Genomic DNA, 20350 nt, shown 5'->3' with positions numbered 1-20350 from the left:
AGATATTCACGGTTAATTTTTTTTTTTTTTTAACTAAAAAGCAGGAAGGTGACAGGCACAAAGGTGCGTAACATCTGTAGATGGTTGAGCCAAATCAATTTTAAAAGAAAGGTCTCTATGGAATTAAGGATTTAAGATAATATCTTGACAAATATAATCTGACGTGATCAAAAATCACTTTAGTTTTTTTAACCACTAACAAAGCAAAAACTTCCAATGCAAAGATTTTCACATCATACACACACACACTTTAAATTAAGAATTAAATGTAAATTCAACACACTAAAAAATTATCTAAAGGTATCCAAAACACATTTGAAACATCAGACTTTTGTTTTCACATTGATTTCTCAGACCTCCTAGTAAATCTCCCCCGGAATGGGTCTTCATTTCAATACAAGGTTGTTCAATATGCCACTTCGTGTGAATAGAGCTTGTGAGACATCCTCAAAACCTCCTCGGGAGATCTTAATTACAGCTCTAATTCCAGTTTCCTGCGACTCAAACAGCAACGTACAGAAAACAGCTTATACACAGGAAGGGAGAGGAATGAAGGTCCAGAGGAAAGGCCCATTCTTTTGTGGTGGCAGAAGCTGCAAAAATAAAGGTTCCCTAGAGCAATGTGCCCCTATCCCCACCCATTATAGCCCTTCACTTTCATCCATCCACCCGCTCAAGACTCTCGAGCTCTCGAGAACAGCCGAACCCGTGGCTTTTCACGTCTCAAAGAATGGGCGGGGGAAGCTGTGAGGTCCGGGGTACAAACAGAAAAAAAGGGAGGACACAGATCCTTTGAGGACAGAGGGACAAGGAGATGTATCCAGATGGTGAGGATGGGACGTGCTACCGAAACACAGAGGCTTGCAAATTCGCTGGGAGAAGAGCTCCCAATGGGTCAGACAGAGGATGTTGCCTGTTCAGGAATAGGGACACACAATCCTCCACAAATGAAGGGAGGCATATTTGTAGGAGTCCCGGGAGGGCGTGAACTCGGTAGCGCTGAACTCGGAGCCGAAAATAGGCTGAGACAGCCTCAAAAAGACCGGTACGGCGAAGCTGCGACTTACGGTTACTTCTCGGGCTGAGGGTAAGGGTCGGATGGACTCCGCAGCTCTGCAGTTCTGCCGCCCCTGCCTCCCGCGCCGAGCCGGTGTTCTCAGGTACTCCCTGCGCCCCACCCACCCGGGCGGACGCCCCTCCTCGCCCTGCGCCCCCTCCTCGCCGACCCCGGTGCGCCCGCCGGGCAAAGGCTGCCGGGGCCGAGGGTGCGCCCTGGAGGCCCGCGGGGAACTCAGCGAGAGCTGGAAGCGCCTCCGGCGAGGCTCAGACTGGGCGGGCGCCCCCCATGCCTCTCCGGCCGCCGCGCCGCCTCACTCGGGGGAGGAGAAGAGGGGGCGGTGGCTCTTGCCTCCGCCTCGCGGTCAAATACGGCTCATGCTCCAGCCTGGCACGCGCGTGCAGCCCGGGCGGCCCCCCTCCCCTCCCCCGCCTCCGGTTCAGCCGCTGGCGCGCCCACTGCCGCCACCACCCCAGTCCCCGAGCCGCCCGCCACCAGCCCCAGACAGCCCGCAGCCCCAGCGAGAAACAGCAGGAACGGCAGCAGCTCGGCAGCCGACCCGGAAGCTCTTCCACCGCCAACCGCGAGGCTGCGAGGGGCGTGAACCCGGAAGCGATTTCCTCGCCCCGGTAGCATCAGGATGGAAAGCTAAGGCCTTTGCAGATCTGGAATCCCCTAGTTTGGGGAGGGGGTGAGGTGTGTGTGGCGCTGAGCTGAGAGGAGATGGAAGGCCAATAAAGAGACTGTGGACAAGAGGCTCTCCGAGTCCAGAGATCCGAGCTCTTGAGGCGCGAGGTGCGGAGCGCGGCCAAACACGTCGGGCGGCTTCTGGTGGCGACCGAGTGTTTTCCTGTCACAGGAAGTTGGGCCTGGCCGCTGGGAAAGTGAAGGGAAGGAGAAATGAGAAAGCGGTGACGGTCCCCCGCCCCCCAGGTGACTGTCCCACCCACTGAATTGAATGTAGCGGCCCGGGAGGTCCTCGGCCCCCCGCACGGGTGAGACGAGGAGGAGCACGATTCAGACGCCAGCGAGAGAAACGGAAAGGTAGGAGGCCGAACTATCTCCATCCACATCTAGTTTTTCCAGGCAAGGACTTTACTTCTTACAAAGACGCCAAAGACCCTTTTTGGGTGGCGGCTCTCGGTGCAGAGAGGCGTGCACGTCCTTTTCCGTTAGTGGACACTGATGGGCGGTGGCGGAGGAAAAACCTCCTAGGCAGAGTGTTGATTTTTGTCATTTCAGGAAAAGCGATTCACAACTTGTCCTTGCAGCTCACCGCTCCTCTCTGTCCCTCTCTCCATCTTTTAAGGCTTTGGGCTTTACGTTCTTTGCTCATTTCTCCATGGTGTTTTTAGCTTCACCAGAAATCTTTGATCTAGCTGATCTGACTCAGGATCTCACCTCCATGATTCCCTTCTCACTCTTGGAGAGTTTTTGTGTCTTCAGTTTGCTTGCGAATGCTTCTCTCAGCATCATGTCTTTTAACTGCTTTGATGTCCTCATCTTATTTTGGGGGAAATGTCTAAAACTCAAAAATGTTTTCATAACAATTGAAAAACAAATAATTCATTCCATGATCTTTTCGACTTAAACCCGAGTTAATGTGTTAGTTGGTTTCCCCTTCGAACTGGGTTGAAGAACTACAGTAGCAGTTGACATAAAGCATATTTAGATATACTACGGATGATATCATGCTCCCCCAAATAACCTCCTTAAATATACTTGTAGGAATTCATTTGTTTCCCAATTCCACTATTACTTAGTTCCTTCTCTGTTAGCCAGATTTAGTATAATTGCATTAAGAAGTTATTTGAAGATTATTAAATATCTTTTTTTTTTAATTTTTTTATTTTATTTTATTTATTTATTTTTGGCTGTGTTGGGTCTTCGTTGCTGTGTGCGGGCTTTCTCTAGTTGCGGCGAGCGGGGGCTACTCTTCATTGCGGTGCGCAGGCTTCTCATTGCGGTGGCTTCTCTTATTGTGGAGCACGGGCTCTAGGCGCATGGGCTTCAGTAGTTGTGGCACTTGGGCTCAGTAGTTGTGGCTCACAGGCTCTAGAGCGCAGGCTCAGTAGTTGTGGCGCACGAGCTTAGTTGCTCTGCGGCATGTGGGATCTTCCCGGACCAGGGCTCGAACCCGTGTCCCCTGCATTGGCAGGCGGATTCTTAACCACTGCGCCACCAGGGAAGCCCTAAATATCTTAAATTACAGAATAGAATGTCACTTAACAGAAGAAAAGTACTTGAAAATTACCGATGGTACTTTTTGATACTACCTGATGATTGGTAGAACTGGTTGAAAGGACAAGGACAAAGCAAGCTGTGTTAGAAGTAGCACCAGTGACTATTTTCTATTCTGCTTTATTATTACTTCCTCTCTTTTTATTACTATAAACCAATTTGAATGGCAAAAGGATGAAATTTTTAATGGTCAGCATATCCCTGTAGGGGTATTCTTACAGATATTTAGTTGCCATCACTTCTCTCTAATGTTACAATGCTTTAAAATATTAAATTGTTCCAGGAGAGCGGAGAAGTGGCAAGTAACTTAGCTACTCTACCTCAGTTTTCTTCTCCTGTAAAATGGAGATAATAATAATACCCACTTCATCAGGTTTGGGGAAGAATAAAATGAGTTAACACATGTAAAGCACTTAGCACAGTGTCTAGCACATAATAAACATTATAGGTGTTAGCACTTATTCATATTATTTTAAAAGCATAATAACATGGGTTTTATTAGGTTGAGAAACATTGCTTAAGGATGGAGGAGAAGGGATCAGGAACATCCTACAGAACCCTAAGATAATGCTCCTTTTTTTGTTTTTATTCATGAAGTACACTTTCTGATCATTATTGGTAATTTCTATTAGCATGTACATTGTAAATCATCTTGTTAATTTTGACTTCTGGTAACTAAATTTACAATACCTATATTCATGTACTGAATCTTCTCTTTTTCTTCATTGCAAACAACTTTTAAAGTTTGTCCATCTGGGGAATTCCGTGGCGGTCCAGTGGTTTAGGACTCTGCCCTTTCATTGCCTAGGGCCCAGGTTCAATACCTGGTCAGGAGACTAAGATCCTGCAAGCCTTGCAGCACGGCCAAAATAAATAAATAAAGTTTGTCTATCTGTACTGTATATAGCAAATGTTTCTCATTAAAGACATTATTGGCAGTTTGTTCAACAGGACTGTTTTTAGTAAAGATGTTAACAAACCTCCCCCCATAGGGACTAAATGGCATCTGTTCACCCCATTTCTCCCCAGTCATAGTGACGAGAAATGCCCCTACAGATTTTCAAATGATCCCAGGTAGGTATCACTCCCAATTGAGAACCACTTCTACATACTTGTAAGGCCTTATTAGTCAGGCAGCATATTATCATTTATGCTTAAGCATTTTCCAGAAAATGCCACATATTTCCTATACTTAGTCACTTGAACCTTTATCTAAAATTCAGTCTAAACACATTACAAACTCTAGTTATAGCTTTTTCTGTTATTTTTAGCTCAAATTACCCTCTTCCAATCCTTTTGCATGTGTTTCTGCCTTAGTTTTGCCTTCATATATTAGTAGCTTCTGTTCTATTCCTCACTTAAGCCTTTGTTTCCTTCTTTCATGTCACTGCAAGTATGTATATTTCAAACATTCAAGTATGAATATTTCTTGAAACTCAATTTTTAGAATCTTTGGGGTACGTTAACATTAAATGGTGTAAAAACAAAATGCTATAACCCTCATGGTTTTTAAAAATTATATCACATTTGTTTATCTTTTAAAAATTGAGTGTACTGTGCAATACCAAATATTCTAGAGAAGTGATAAGTATTAACAAATAAAGCTTTTTGCTAATAGATGTTTTTTTAACATGAGTTGACCAGCACAGGAATTGATTTGCTTTAAATCGTGTTCAGAAAACTAAGAATTACTTGATTTCTCTGTTTAGGTGCTTAATAGAAAAAAGGGTTTCCGTAGTAGTGCAATATATGTTACAAAATGTATTCACAATGCAATGTCTTTCTTTTGGGGGCTGGCAGTCTTCAAGGAGGCATCCATACATTTCAAAATTTGTTGGATTTTATTATCTTGAAGTCATTGTTAATCTGAGGTGAAAAGTAATTGCTAAATAGAAATTCTGAGAGGAAAAAAGCCTCATCTTTTTCACTTAGTATAGAAAGTGCTGTTGTATGAGGTGGGTTTTAAGATGATCTTATGGAAAAACTGAACTGAAAAAAATTCCACAAGGTATAGAGTGAAAATGAATGTCTTCAAAACTTTTCACAAAATGAAATGTCTCAATCCTAATGTTTTCTGTAGTTTCTCTGTTGAGATATCTGTAGTTTCTCTGGATCTAAATCAGTGAAAATTTTTATAATCTAAAATAAAATTTTTATAATTTATAACTAAATTTTATAATTTAAAATAATTTATAAATTAAAATAATTTTTGTGCAATAATTTTAATGGTTCTTTTAGTTTTAGGCTAACGTTTACTTAAAATGTCAAAAGTTACTGGATTTTAAAAACATTTCTTTTAAAGGAAATTTTCCAGTTATAAGGCAGTGGAAGGAAGTAAATTAAAGGCTTTTGTTATTACACAAGGAAGCAAATTAAAGATTTCAAAATGACTTTATTAATTGCATTGAGAAAACAGAATAAAGTCCTCTATCTCCTCTCAAAAGATATTCAAAACCTTTCTTGAAAATGAGCTCTTTTTTTTCTATGAGAGTTGGGGCAATAAGGAAATCATTAAATATGAACAGGTCATTTTAATGCCTAATGGACTTTAATAAAAACTGAAGAAGGTTCATCTCACCATGGCCAGGAAAGCAGCTCCTTGCTTGATGTTCTTTTAGAAATTTACTGGCATATAAATGAGAGGAAGTTTTTTTAAAAAAAATAAATAAAATACATTCAATACAAAGAGGTGTATTTTAGTCTAGCCATGAAAAAAAATTAATAATAGCACTTAATGGAGAGATGGAACTATCAAACAACCAAGAGTGCTTGAACTTCAGTTACTTGTTGGAAATTGCCTAATGGAGACTTCAAATTAGTCTGGGGAAAAAAATGTGCATGTGTATGTATATTAAAATATATATATTATATATTTGGAAGAAAATTTTTGGATTATCTAGGGAATTGATAATGGAAGTGGGAAATATTCTTAAGTCGTCATCAGAAAGCTTTTATCAACTGACTAAATGTTTTTGAGTCTGTGATAGGCACCTCCAATGAAAATTATAAACTATCCTTTAGTTCATCCAAATGTCAGATATCAAAGTTCTTTTTAAAGATTCTGGAAAGAATGTCAATGGCAGCTATCTATTTCTAGCTTCCAAACTATTAACAGTATGACATTCACTTGTGCAATTTATGGAAAGTAAGTGGGTACTATTCTAAATTGCTAGTTCAAGCCATTTTTTACTTAGTATTTACAAGACATTTTATAATCATATCACCTTTTTTTAGGTCCAAAAGGCAGATTCTTATGCTGTTAAGACCTATGAAAGTATGTATCCCCATTTTAAAAAACAAAAATCTACCTTAAATAGAAAAGGAAAAAGGACAAGGTAATCTTAAATTATAAACAAAGGTTTTGAATGGTAAGATATAATCAGTCATCTCTGACTTGCTTTTTACATAGTATATGTATTCTAAGATAGAAAAATCAACATTTTATTTTTTAAATTGTTTTTCAAAGTAGTTATGTGTCCTTTAATTTAATCTTTCAAGGGATTTCTTTGTTTTATAAAGCAATGGGAAATCCAGAAAACATAGAAGATGCGTACGTTGCTGTTATTCGGCCAAAGAATGCTGCCAGTCTCAATTCTCGGGAATACAGAGCTAAGTCATATGAAGTGAGAACGATTTACTAACATTTGATTTTCAACCATTGAATGTCATGCTCCACTATCATTTTCATTTACATATAAAGTAAAACCATAGCCTGTAAATTCTTGTTGATAACCTTGATCTTGACAAGCTAGAATTTACAGTTGTAGATCTGCCCATCATCATGTCTTTTCTGCTGCATGTGTTTTGACCATTTTTCTATTCATTGATATGGATAAATTATTAGATATTAAAAGTTACTTATTTGAGTTTTACTTATATAACTTACGAGAGTTTGGTTTTTAGTACGGTTTACGGAATGGCTCTCAAAAATTGAAAAAAAAAAATGCAAAATTCAGCTTATTCAAAATTCCAACCTAAATTTTGTTCTTGGTTGTTTTCCCAAAGAACTATTTTTAAAAGTTCATTAAAAAATATCTTTACCTTTAATTAAGTTTTAAGCAATTAAGTTACTTCTCTGTAGTCTTGAATACATATATTAGTAAACATGATTGAGGCTCCCGCCAAAACAAACCCAAAGCAGAATTGTTATCTTTTCTATGCAGCAGATTTCAAGCATCATAAAATACTTGTAATCTAATCTAACTTCAACTAACTTCTCTAGTATTTTGCTTTAATTGCTTTTTTAAGGTTAGTTATGTGAAACCTATTAAGGGATACTGTAGGGGTTCTGAGGAGACTGCTGCTTCAGCAGTGCTCTGGCTTACTGGTTCTCAGTCTTGGCTACACTGTTAAATCACCTGGGGAACTTTAAAATTTCCAGTACCAGGACCCCACTCCCCTGACATTCTGATTTAATAGGTCTGACATGAAGCTGTACGTTGATACTGTTTTGAAAGCGTCCAGGTTATTCTTATATGCAGCTAGGGTTAAGAAAGACTGCTGGCTTATTATATTCTAGGACAAGTAAATTTTATTTTAAACACTCTCTTAATATTATTTTTCTCATCTAAGATTTTGTTGCATGAAGTTCCCATTGAAGGACAGAAAAAAAAGAGAAAGAAGGTTTTGTTGGAAACTAAACTTCAAGGCAACAGTGAAATAACACAAGGCATATTGGATTATGTAGTAGAAACCACCAAACCAATTTCTCCTGCAAACCAGGGTATTAGAGGTAAGAAACTTTTCTTTTTAACACAGTTGGCTTTAAATGCTTGTGGAGAAAGACATTTTAAAAAGTAGATTAAAATCAGTTTCTTTTTATGTTCCTTTTCATTTGAAAAACTTGAAAAAGACTCAGAAATTGCTAGGGCTTTTTTTTTTAAGGTGCAGCCAAGCCCCCTTCAAAAAGTAACTTAACAATTTTTTTTTAAGTTAAAAAATATTTTTGAAATGTTTAAATAATTTTAAGTAAAAAAAAATTGAAAATATTTAAATTGTGTTAATGATTTGTTCAAGAGAGAGAGGAAGCCAACGGGTGGCTTGAAAATTAAAAGAAAGCACAAAATTACTTTTGTTAGAAGTATATTTCCCTAGATAAGTATCTGTGAACTACTATGTTTGTTTCTCTACTCCAGGCCAAGAGAAAACTATAAACCTCTCTCCATAACTAAGTAACAGTTAAGATTTTGTGAATTAGAGCAAGTCCTATAAATTACCAGCCAGCAGAGGTTTTCTTCCCATTGCGTCACAAGAAGAAGATCATTTTCAAAGAGCCAAAATGAATTGTAGAAGTATTCACCCTGAAAGGTTCAGGCCTCATTTAAAATATTAGATAATCTATAGCCTATGAAACTGATTAAACATTAATGATCAATTTTATCAGGCTGTGGCCTCACAAGAAGCATATAGCAGAAGTTACAGAAATTATATACTCTGTCCAGGACTCAGGCATTATAATTAAAAAGGTAAAGCTAATTTCAGTCAAACAGCAGTTGAAAACAGTTGTTGATAATGAGGTAAAGCATACCTCTCTGTGCCTACTTTTTGGTTTTTTAAAGCTTATTTAGTGTTTTTTTCTATTTGTTCATCTTTATAGAGATTAGCTGTCTAATTCATCTCTCACTAAAGAGACTATTTTTGTTGCAGAGATAAGGCTGAATCCTGTCATTTGATTTGTTGGTTATTTGGAATAGTTGTTCTCTAGAGATAGCTGAACTAAGCCTGTTTCATAACTTCTAGAGGTACCATTCACCATATTTACCTCCCCAACCGGTAACCTCCTCAATAGGGCCTGCAGGGTTTTTGTGGCTTGGGGCTCTAAGCATTGTAACTCGAGATTATAAGAAGTTCCTGCATAAATTTACAGATCTTTGATACACATTCTGAGTACTACAGAGAGAATCCCCTTTCCCTAATTATCAGATTGACTTTTTAAATAAAATGATCTAGAAATTGATCTTAGCTAAAAAGGGGGACTATCCCTTTGGGTGATCAAGGCAAGTGAAAGGCTCTTTTGGATGCCACAAATTTGTCAGCCTTTTCTACCTCTGTCTTGGACTTCTCTGATAAATTTTCATCCAGATTTGTTTTACTATCACTAAATTGTTATAGTTATCAGGATCTATTCTGAGATCAAATTACTGAGACAAAGTCTGAGCCCAAATCACATATTTGAGCTGAGATAGACAAGTCATAATTTGCTATGAATTAGCCAAACTCTACCACTTGGTTCATTTACCAAGAAGGGGGATACAAGTGATATCAGTGTTAACAAAAATATCCCCTGGCCCAGAGGGCTGGGTAGTTTTTCTTAGGAGAAGTTACAAGTGGATAGGCACCCTGAAACATGTCTAGCACAATTATGTCGTATATACTTAGACAGTAGAATGTACTAACACATTTTCAGGCAGCTTTTAATAAGAGAAATGAAAGTAAAGAAGTTTTACTTAACTAAATAGACAGTTGTATCAATGAACCATACCATACCTGACTATCCTATTCAACTGAGGTTTTCTAAAAGTGTGAAATATTTTTATAGAGTAATATGATTTCTTATATAAGCAGTAGTTGTGCCTTTTTGTGCAGTGCTATATATAGTTTATAAAGCACTACCACAATTACTTATTAATGAAATTCTTAAATTGGCCCTGTGAGTTGGTATATCGTCATTTTTACATTTGTAAAATGGAAATGCAAACATAGGTTTTCACCTACAAAAATCATATTCCCATTAGTGGAGGAGTTAGGACTAGAACCTCATTTCCCAACTTGTAATCAGTGCTTTTCTTTCCCCGCATGACAGATCTCATAGTTACATATATAATTTGCAAAGTAGGCAATTAAACAATGGATCAGAACTGGATTTAGGGAAGCTGCAAGGCAGGAGAGATTAAGTGGGACAAGACCTCAAGCCAGACAAAAGAAATATTGCCTCTGAAATTTATTAGAATGTATCTAACACTTATATTTTGTACAAGTGTCTATTTTGTAAAAAATTGTTTGGGGGCTATAATAATAATGTGCCATAATAATCACAAATATTGACTCCAGCATTTTGTGAATGAATGAAGCTGCTTGAACTCATATTATCTACCTGTCCACAGAAGGCATCCAGCCAGGCATTCCTACCTGGGTCAAGAACAAGGTTCTATTTCTTGGGGTGGGGAGATTGGAAAGGTTGATAAAAATTATGACAAAGGTATCCAGAATATAAAAGTTTTAGAGTGAAAGACTTGTAGGTTATTATTTATAGCCCCCTTGCTGCCAAATCAGGAACAACAGACTAAGTATACGAATGGTGGTTACAATTCAGAACAATAGTTTATAGCCCAATCAGATTTTAATAAAAACTGAAATTGAGGGCGGAGGTTGAATATTAAATGAAGAGCTGCTAAACTTTAAGACGAGGGTGGAGGTTGAATATTAAATGAAGAGCTGCTAAACTTTAAGACTTTGCAGTTTATGTACACTACGCTTCTTGGCCAGCTTAGACTTTAGTGAAACTCTTACCATCTACATCCCAACTGAATGAAGTATATGCCTGTTCACCCTGCAGGATGTGCTGCTGTTCAGCTGCTCTGTCAGTCCTTAGCAGGACGGTTTTCCTTGCTATGTATAGGAAGCTTCTCTTCTAGTGAGTCAGAACAGGGGATCTATTAGTTGACTGTCCACAGAATGATTTACATTATTATCAGAATTACCAGTTTTTATTAGTGCCCATAATAAAATTGACTTTTTATATTTCAGTTCCTCTTAATACTGCCTTTAAAATATTTTTTCTAATTCTCAAGGTAATATATAAGATTTTAAAAGGCCCATTATTTTTATCTTTACTGACTTAAAAAAATGATTAGGAAAACGAGTGGTACTAATGAAGAAATTTCCTCTGGATGGGGAGAAGATGGGCAGAGAAGCGGCATTATTTATTGTTCCATCAGTTGTCAAAGGTAAAGTCTAAGTTTCACCTTATGAATCTTTGTGTACCTTAGGTGCTAAGTTAAAGTCTGTTGAGGAACTTAGGAATTTGGATTCATAGTTACTATTGTAATACTATTATAAAATACATGTTTTTAAGATAATGGAAGATGGAGAAATTTGTTACTTAAAAAGATGTTTTGATTTCAAAGTAATATTCAGGCTTCCAGACTGATCAGTAATGTTTTTGTTTCTGTTTTTAAAAGTAGAACAAAGAAGTGAGGAAGGAAGCCATAATCGAAACAAAAAGTTTTTAGCTTATAATGAGGGATTTTTCAGACTATGCTATATAGGTAGAATAGAAATAAAAATTTATGTATTTTGGAAAATTAACAGATTATGATCAGAACCTATCTTATATTTGGGAAAAGAAAGTGTCAGTAATAGTTTTAAAATACTCTTCCCAACAGTAGTGATAATATTTAAAGAACTTAGATCTAATATGAAAATTTAATTTGAGCTTTGACAAGGAATTTATCCTATTATCCTGGAATAATAGAAAAAATATTGAGCTTCAGTGCAGACCTTGCAGCCCACTAATTTTGTGTTCTGGGCAAATCACCTCTTTAAGCCTCACCTCTTTATTTGTAAGATAGGTATCTGCTCCTACTTGGTTCATCGTGCTGGAAGAACTCCGTGAGGTATTAGATGTAAAAATCACTTTGGAACCTGTAGAGTACTGGGCTCATGTAAGGCAATAATAATACTGATGATATATTAATGACCCACTGTGGACATCTCATCAGACTGCTGTTACACAGTACTTACACGTATTTTATCAGCCAGCTCTACCATTCCAGAATTTTTTTTTTCCCCAGCCATACTTAGGTAAAACAGATCAGTATGTTAAATGGTGCTGGAAATCTTATTATTAATCAGAATTTTACAACATTGTTGAGGAAGAGGAAGGGGAAACAATTTCTGTAGTCCTCCAGGATTCTAAATCCTGCATTCACCCAAATGGATAAGGTCACAAAGCTGGCCAGCACTTGAATCCAGGTCTACTAATTTAAAATCTAGAACAATTTATGTTATACTTAACAACTTTTTTTTAACATACTGTGTACTTTTAAATAAAAATCATGCAGTCATAAACCTTTTATATGATGGCATAATTCTTCATTTTTCTTTTTCAGATAATACTAAATATACGTATACTCCAGGATGCCCAATTTTTTACTGCTTACAAGATATTATGCGAGTCTGTAGTGAATCCAGCACTCACTTTGCTGCACTTACAGCAAGAATGTTAATAGCCTTGGATAAGTAAGAACTGCCATTAAAAATATTTTTTAATAAATCAAATATATGTTCATATTAGATATTAGCTCTGAGAGATAGAAATTCTTTTGGAAGAAAATAATAAAATTAATAATATATATATTAAGAAATGGTAAGTTTTTGAAGTATAATATAAAAATTTTAAACCCCAAAGACAAGATTGTCCTGATTTGCTTGCAACATGTTAAGTTTATTCTTAGAAAATGACAAAGATTGCCCTGGCCTAAGAATTAAGATTCCTTTGTTATAAAACTAGATTTAGTATTGATTTACCCTTATCAGTGAACAAGTCGTTTCACCTGTCATGCCTTTTGTCTTTCTGTAACAGCAGGTCTAATGTCACCTACATCTCAGTGGTTTAAATTTTTAAAGGGCTTCATGTTTTTTGAAAAGGATTTTAATTATTATTATGTTACATGCATTAGAAAAAAAATAGTTTGCTATGTCCAATAACAGAACTTTTATTTACAGTAAATGAAGTACTTAACACTAATTAAAATTATAAAAATCCCGGGACTTCCCTGGTGGCACAGTGGTTAAGAATCCTCTTGCCAATGCAGGGGATACGGGTGTGAGCCCTGGTCCGGGAAGATTCCACAAGCTGCACAGCAACTAAGCCCATGCACCACAGCTACTGAGCCTGAGCTCTAGAGCCCGTGAGCCACAACTACTGAGCCCATGTGCCCCAACTGCTGAAGCCCATGCACCTAGAGCCTGTGCTCTGCAACAAGAGAAGCCACCGCAATGAGAAGCCTGTGCACCTCACTGAAGAGTAGCCCCCACTCGCTGCAACTAGAGAAAGCCCACGCGCAGCAACGAAGACCCAGCAGAGCTAAAAATAAATAAATAAGTTTATTTTTTTAAAAAATTATAAAAATCTGAATGTAATATTAGAAAGAATCACACATCAGAGTTGGATAGTAGTTTAGTTTTTTCATCTTCACTTTTTAACAAATACATCTACTACCTCTTTTTTTTATTTTGCCAGGTGGTTAGATGAACGTCATGCACAATCTCACTTTATTCCGGCTTTATTCCGACCTTCTCCTCTTGAGCGGATAAAAACTAATGTTATAAACCCTGCATATGCTACTGAATCAGGTCAGACAGAAAACTCACTACATATGGGCTACAGTGCACTAGAAATAAAGAGTAAAATGTTAGCCCTAGAGAAAGCAGATACCTGTATTTACAACCCTTTGTTTGGATCAGATCTTCAATATACAAACCGGGTAAGAGTTGAATGAATTTTGGCTCTGATTTCAAAAGACATTTCATTTCAAATGTAATTTTTTTTCCTGAGATATATGCATCTATTACTAATTGTAAACATTAAGATGACATCCGTACTTAGCTCTGTTTTTATACATCAAAGTCAAGTATCTAAAGCTCTTTTTGTTTTGTTTTGTTTTCCCTTTCTAGGTAGATAAAGTGGTAATAAATCCATACTTTGGTCTAGGAGCTCCAGACTATTCAAAAATCCAAATTCCCAAACAGGAAAAATGGCAGAGAAGCATGAGCAGTGTCACAGAAGACAAGTACTGTTCTGGTTTTCCTCCACATTGCTTTTTAAACACCTACATTCTAATGTTAAAGTACTGTTTAAAATGATATATGCAATTAGTATGCAGTGTCATCATTGCATAAATGATTTAGTTTACAGCTGCTCAGTGAAACATAGCTTTCATAGATATGTCACATTTGTTTCAAAACAATCTGAATTTCAACAGTGCTTTTTTTTTTTTTTTTTTTTTCCTTTTAATGATTAGGGAACGACAGTGGGTAGATGATTTTCCTCTCCATCGAAGTGCCTGTGAAGGAGATTCGGAATTATTAAGCCGACTTCTCAATGAAAGATTTTCAGTCAACCAATTAGATAGTGACCACTGGGCACCCATTCATTATGCATGCTGGTAAATAGATTATTCTTTTGTTTTTAGAAAGAATGAATCCTTAGTTTATAAATGTTAGTGCTTCTTTTCAAAGCTGTTCTCATTCCAGCCACTTTTTCCTCTACCATGTTTGCCTTATGAGCTTTCTCTGTAGTAATCTTTGATTACTGTGTATGTGCCACACCGTTCAGATTTACAAGGTCTGCCCCACAGGAAAAGTATCGTTAATGTTCTCAGGCATCCTGAGGTCATGCAGTAGGATAGCTAATGACTAGCAAGTGCCATTGCACAGCACACGGTCCCTTATTCACCCTTGCAATTTCTATTGTTTTGTACTGGAGTTGTGTTATGTTTGTTTATCCTTATTATATTTTATTTTATTATTATTATTATTTATTTTTTATCTTCGGCTGCGTTGGGTCTTCGTTGCTGCGCGCAGGCTTTTCTCTGGTTGCGGTGAGTGGGGTCTACTCTTAGATGCAGTGCGCAGGCTTCTCATTGCAGTGGCTTCTCTTGTTGCGGAGCACGGGCTCTAGGCCGTGGGCTTCAGTAGTTGTGGCATACGGGCTCTAGAGCTCAGGCTCAGTAGTTGTGGCACACGGGCTTAGTTGCTCCGTGGCATGTGGCATCTTTCCAGACCAGGGCTTAAACCTGTGTCCCCTGCACTGGCAGGCGGATTCTTAACCACTGTGCCACCAGGGAAGCCCTATCCTTATTATAAAATTTACATGTGTTAGCTACTTATGATTTGACCTTGCATCATGTTAGAAAAGTATTCTTTTAGTTCTTTGGAAAGCTGTGGTATCAGGAAACACCCAAAAGTTTTCATTAGAATTAAAGCCTTCCTTTTTTTTTTTTTTTTAATGAGAGGGATTAGCTCACAGGATTGGAGTTAGCTCTTTCCACTGGTTGCCCAGTGTAGTTCTTGCTCTCGTACTCTTCTCACATAATAATAACTCTTCCCCTCAGTCTGGGCTGAGTTTTTGGTATTTTTTTTTTTTTTTTAAAGAGGATCTTGAATCAGATGCGTATGTTTGATTGATTGATTGATTGATTGATTTTGGCTGTGTTGGGTCTTCGTTTCTGTGCGAGGGCTTTCTCCAGTTGTGGCAAGCGGGGGCCACTCTTCATCGCGATGCGCGGGCCTCTCTCGTTGCGGAGCACAGGCTCCAGACGCGCAGGCTCAGCAGTTGTGGCTCACGGGCCCAGCCGCTCTGCGGCATGTGGGATCTTCCCAGGCCAGGGCTCGAACCCGTGTCCCCTGCATTAGCAGGCAGATTCTCAACCACTGCGCCACCAGGGAAGCCCTGGGCTGAGTTTTTAAATTTATGTTCGTAGCAGTAGTTAACTATTTGCTGTAGCCTGTCCTCTAGAAAGGATGTAATGAAGTTATTTACCATTATTGCTTATGGGAAAGTTGCTTTTGACTTACTGTTTAAAGTGAGCTTCTTTGGCTAGTTTAAGAAGTGCCTACACTATTTACTGGCCGTTAAAGTCCACAGCTTTTTAGCTGCATGACGTTGAGCAAGTGACTTTACTTCAGAGGTCCCCAACCCCCAGGCTGTGGACCGGTACTGGTCCGCAGCCTGTTAGGACCCGGGACGCACAGCAAGAGGTGAGCTGCAGGCGAGCGAGCGAAGCTTCATCTGCCGCTCCCCGTCACTCGCGTTACCTACTGCCTGAACCATCCCCCCCATCGTCTATGGAAAAATTGTCTCCCACGAAACCAGTCCCTGGTGCCAGAAAGGTTACTGCTGCCTTACTTTACCTCTCTGCATCTTAGTTTATTTATCTATATGTAAAATACATTAATTAGATCATTTTCAACTCAAACTCTTTTTATTTCACTGTGATCAAATAGCTTATTGATCAATATAGTGATAAATATAGTTGCTTTTAATATATATCTTGTCTCCATTAAAAATATGCTGTTTCCTTAAAAATATGCTCCTTTATTAAATAAATATGCTCTTAATTTTTTTTTCTGTTTCCTTAAAAATATATTCTTTTATTCTATAAATGCATTCTTAGTTGTTTTACCATTACAGGGAATTTTTATACTCAGATTTGGAAAGAGTTACCCTAAATCTTCTTTCACTGAACTTACAGTTGTTTCTTCAGATTGCTGGTAGATACTGGTAGCAGCAGCAGTACCAGAAGAAATCACATGCTTTTTCTTGAGCTAAACAAAAAGAGGTAGAGAATATAGTTCAAACTCCAAGAAAGTACACTGTGGAATTGAAAAAGACAGAGGCAGTGAATTTTAGCTTAGGAATCCCCAATTTACATCTGCCTATATTGTTGCCCTTTTTGTGGCAGGGCCTTTTTTTCTTCTCTATTAAAAGAATGGTAATATTTCAACTGCCTATTACATAAAAACAGAAGTATGGTATAGTATTTAATGTGCTTTGGAATGTACCTATGTTTCAGACCCAACTGAAACTTTTAGTTCCTAAAAGTATGGCCTTTAGCAAATTACTTAATGTCTCTAAGGATCTGTTTCTTTATCTAAAAGATGAGCTTAATTTTAGTGTCTCTCTTCAGATTAGAGGAGAAAATGCAAATAAATGCTTTGAAGGGTACCTGGCAGTAATAAGTACTCAAAAAATGTTGCCTGTTATTAAAGTGTTATAAAAATTTAAAGATTTTGATGTCTGAATCTAAAATTCAATAATCTGTTGTATTTTTATTTGTAAAGTCTTATTACTGCAATACACCAAGAAAGAGTTTTATCCTTCAATAAAACTAATTTCTGTCAGCTGGAAATAATAACCAAGTTTAATACACCACTAGTAGTATAGGTCACCTTGCAATACTTTTTATTTTTTTTATTTTTGGCTGCGTTGGGTCTTCGTTGCTGTGCGCGGGCTTTCTCTAGTTGTGGTGAACGGGGTCTACTCTTCATTGTGGTGTGCAGGCTTCTCATTGTGGTGGCTTCTCTTGTTGCGGAGCACAGGCTCTAGGTGCGCGGGCTTCAGCAGTTGCAGCGTGTGGGCTCAGTAGTTTTGGCTTGCGGGCTCTACAGCACAGCCTCAGTAGTTGTGGCGCACGGGCTCAGTTGCTCCGCGGCATGTGGGATCCTCCCGGACCAGGGCTCGAACCCGTGTCCCCTGCATTGACAGGCAGATTCCTAACCACTGTGCCACCGGGGAAGTCCTGCAATACTTTTAATAAGATAGATAATTTGATTGATGTGAATTTGAATGAAGACTGATGTAACTGTTTAGTAAAGAACATAAATTACTTTATCTTGGAAATGTACTCTTATTCACTAATTGGTATAAGGATTTAGAAGGGGAATACTGGGCTATCTCATCAAGAGACTGGGATTTGGGGTCTATCTTTATAAGCTTAGACAAGATGTTTTACCCCTCTTTTTATGTTTTCTCATCTTTATAATGAGGGGTTTTATTAGATCAGTGGTTCTCAAACTTTTGTGTTAGGGCTCCTTGTCATTCTTCAAAATTACAGGATCCCAATTAGCTTTGGTTTATGTGAAGTATATATAGTGTTATTTACTATATTAGAAGTTTAAACTGAAAAATATTTTAAGCATTTCTTAATTCATTTTAAAATAACAGTAAACATATATTAACATAAATAACAAAGTTTTATGAAGTATGCCCTTATTTTCCAAAAACAAAAAAATTAATGAGAAAAGTAGCATTATTTTACATTTTTCCATCTTTTTACTGTCTAGCCTTGTGGAAGATAGTTGGATTCTCACATCTGATTCTGCCTTTAATTTGCTGCAATTTTCATGTCAGGTAGCTTCTAGAAAACTCCATTGTACACTTATGAGAAAATGATAATGAAAAGGGCAGATAACATCTTAGTATTATTATGAAAATATGTTTGACCAAGAGGACACCCTGAAAAGATTTCAGAGATCAAAGAGTTTCCTGGATCACTCTTTGAGGACCACTTAATTAAATCACTCCTAGGATTGCTCCAAGCTTCAAAAATTCTCATATCGATGACACGTGCCTAAAAATTTTCTTTACTAGAATCACCATTTTCCAAAACTATTTAAGTTGGCTTTCTCCCCTTATGGGTAACTTGTCAGCCACTCAGTAAAAGTCTCACTGACATCTCATATTTTCTCACCTCTCTCAAATCAGTGTCTTCTCTCTCTGATAGTACTTTCAGGCTTCATATGATTGCTAAAGAGTATTTTAGAACTATGATGATTTGGCTCCCTACAAATTATTCCATCTGATTTCATTTGGGCCTTCACTGTAGCCAGCTGTGTGTTGTCTTTGTCTCATTCATCTTGTCAGCCTTTTGGTCCCCTGTAAACTATTCCAAATCTTTCTACTCTTAAGCACTTAAACTTCCACCACATTTTTTCTCTACTCTCATCAGATAGTTTTACCCCCTATTTTCAGAGACAGTTGACGCCATCAGAAATGTCCTTCTTCTCCACCCCAATCATCAGTTTTTGTTCCCATCTCTCTCCTGTATCATAGGGTTTGCATGAAAAATCCTTCTTGTTCCCCATTAAATTCACTTCCTACTTTGCTGCACTTTCTTTCCTCTTGTCTTCAAACATATATGGTTCCTCTCCCTCCTTGAAAAAGAACCTTAATTTGAACCTGCTGCCTCTTCTGGCCACTATCCTGTTTATTCCCTTCCTTTCATAGCCAGACTTCAATGGTAAGGGGGCCACACACTGCTTTCTCTTTCTCACTCTTCATGAACCTTCTTAACCTTTTCTGAGTTTTTAATCTCTTTCCCTGCTCTGCTGCATTAAATGCTGTTGACCACCCCTTTGTTCGAGGAACAAATTGCAGTTGAAAGGATAGCTATAATGGAGCTATAGTAAAGGTCAGTACAAATGCAAGATATAACTGATACCATTATTATTATTATTGAAATACTGGTCTCCATTCTGTGACCCAAGCATGTGTTATAGTATGGAAACAGCTATACTAAGATTCAGAAAACTGGATTCTAACTGGCTGGTAACCATGAGACCTTGGGCAAGTTACTTAACTGGTACAAGCTTCATTTTTTTCATCTGTGTGCTAGAAATATCTCTGCCTGCATCATAAGTTGCTGTGAAGATTATATTAAGTAATTATGTAAGGAAGTACCTTGAAAACTTTAAAGAATCATACAAAATATGTTTATATTAATTATTTTTATTATTACTTCTTCAATTGCTCCCCTAGTATCTTTTCCTATCCTGAAAGTGTTTTTCAAGATGCATTTCATTGTTCTAAAATGTTCATCTTTCTCAAAATTCTGTCTCAGAAAGATTTCATCCATTCCTCCCAGCCTTAACAGTAATTCTTTTCAGTTGGATGAATTTGCATATTCTTAGATATCTCAAGCCTTTGCCTTCCTCCTGAGTACCAAGTCTGCATTTTCAATTGCCAACTGAACAATTTAGTCACTCTTTTTTTTTATTATACATAAGGCAGTTTGGAGAATGCAAAGACATAACCTTCAAGGAGCTTCCAGGCTTATAGAAATGTATATATACAAGGATGAAAGTAGATAAAATGAGATTAAAAAGTAAAACTGAAATGGTAAAATGTAATGGGAATATAGAGGAGGTAGATTTTAAACTGTTTCAGAGAAATAATAGAACTTAACCTAAACAAAGTCAGGAGGGGGGAAAAGGACATCTCAAGAATAGCTAAGAACATGAGCAAACAGTCATATGAATAAGAAGGCTAGGATACAATTAGCAGGTTTAGGGCGTAGGAAAACCATAGGGTATGTGAAGGGGAAGAAAGTTGACAGCAAATCGTGTTAGTTCTAAAGATGTGCTATTTTCCCCTCAAATGCACCATATTTAAAAGCAAATTTCCTTTCCCCTTCTACCCATTTATTTCCAAAAAATGAATTACCTTTCCACCATTGCATTAGATTGCGACCTTATATACGTCTTTGTAAC

General features: G+C 37.7%; 2 protein-coding genes across 12 annotated transcripts in view; one reads left to right on the top strand and one right to left on the bottom strand.

Moving 5' to 3' along the window:
• Positions 1-20350, bottom strand: part of ANKIB1 (ankyrin repeat and IBR domain containing 1) — a 238061-nt gene that overhangs the window by 139743 nt on the left and 77968 nt on the right. For 4 of the 9 annotated variants that reach the window (XM_028162265.2, XM_007195784.3, XM_007195786.3 and 1 more), the window contains exon 1: positions 1068-1210. The exons of 2 other annotated variants lie outside the window; for them this stretch is intronic. The gene's annotated coding sequence lies outside the window, so the exon portion shown is untranslated. Of the gene's footprint in view, positions 1-356; positions 496-1067; positions 1211-20350 lie in introns of those variants that run through there. 3 more of the 9 variants (XM_007195788.3, XM_057549576.1, XM_007195783.2) reach the window with 3 other exon arrangements.
• Positions 1681-20350, top strand: part of KRIT1 (KRIT1 ankyrin repeat containing) — a 36863-nt gene continuing 18193 nt past the window's right edge. Inside the window, exons 1-8 of one of the 3 annotated variants that reach the window (XM_007195791.2) lie at positions 1681-2101; positions 6818-6921; positions 7871-8030; positions 11152-11244; positions 12409-12538; positions 13542-13785; positions 13976-14091; positions 14323-14466. In XM_007195791.2, coding sequence (XP_007195853.1) covers positions 6820-6921; positions 7871-8030; positions 11152-11244; positions 12409-12538; positions 13542-13785; positions 13976-14091; positions 14323-14466 — 989 coding nt within the window. In that variant the 5' untranslated portion in view covers positions 1681-2101; positions 6818-6819. Of the gene's footprint in view, positions 2102-6796; positions 6922-7870; positions 8031-11151; positions 11245-12408; positions 12539-13541; positions 13786-13975; positions 14092-14322; positions 14467-20350 lie in introns of those variants that run through there. The other 2 variants (XM_007195790.2, XM_028162269.2) reach the window with 2 other exon arrangements.

Source organism: Balaenoptera acutorostrata, chromosome 7, assembly GCF_949987535.1.
Source record: "Balaenoptera acutorostrata chromosome 7, mBalAcu1.1, whole genome shotgun sequence".
NCBI classification, from domain to species: Eukaryota; Metazoa; Chordata; class Mammalia; order Artiodactyla; family Balaenopteridae; genus Balaenoptera; species Balaenoptera acutorostrata.
Note: the sequence above shows the minus strand (reverse complement) of the source record. Positions and strands in the feature narration are given on the sequence as shown.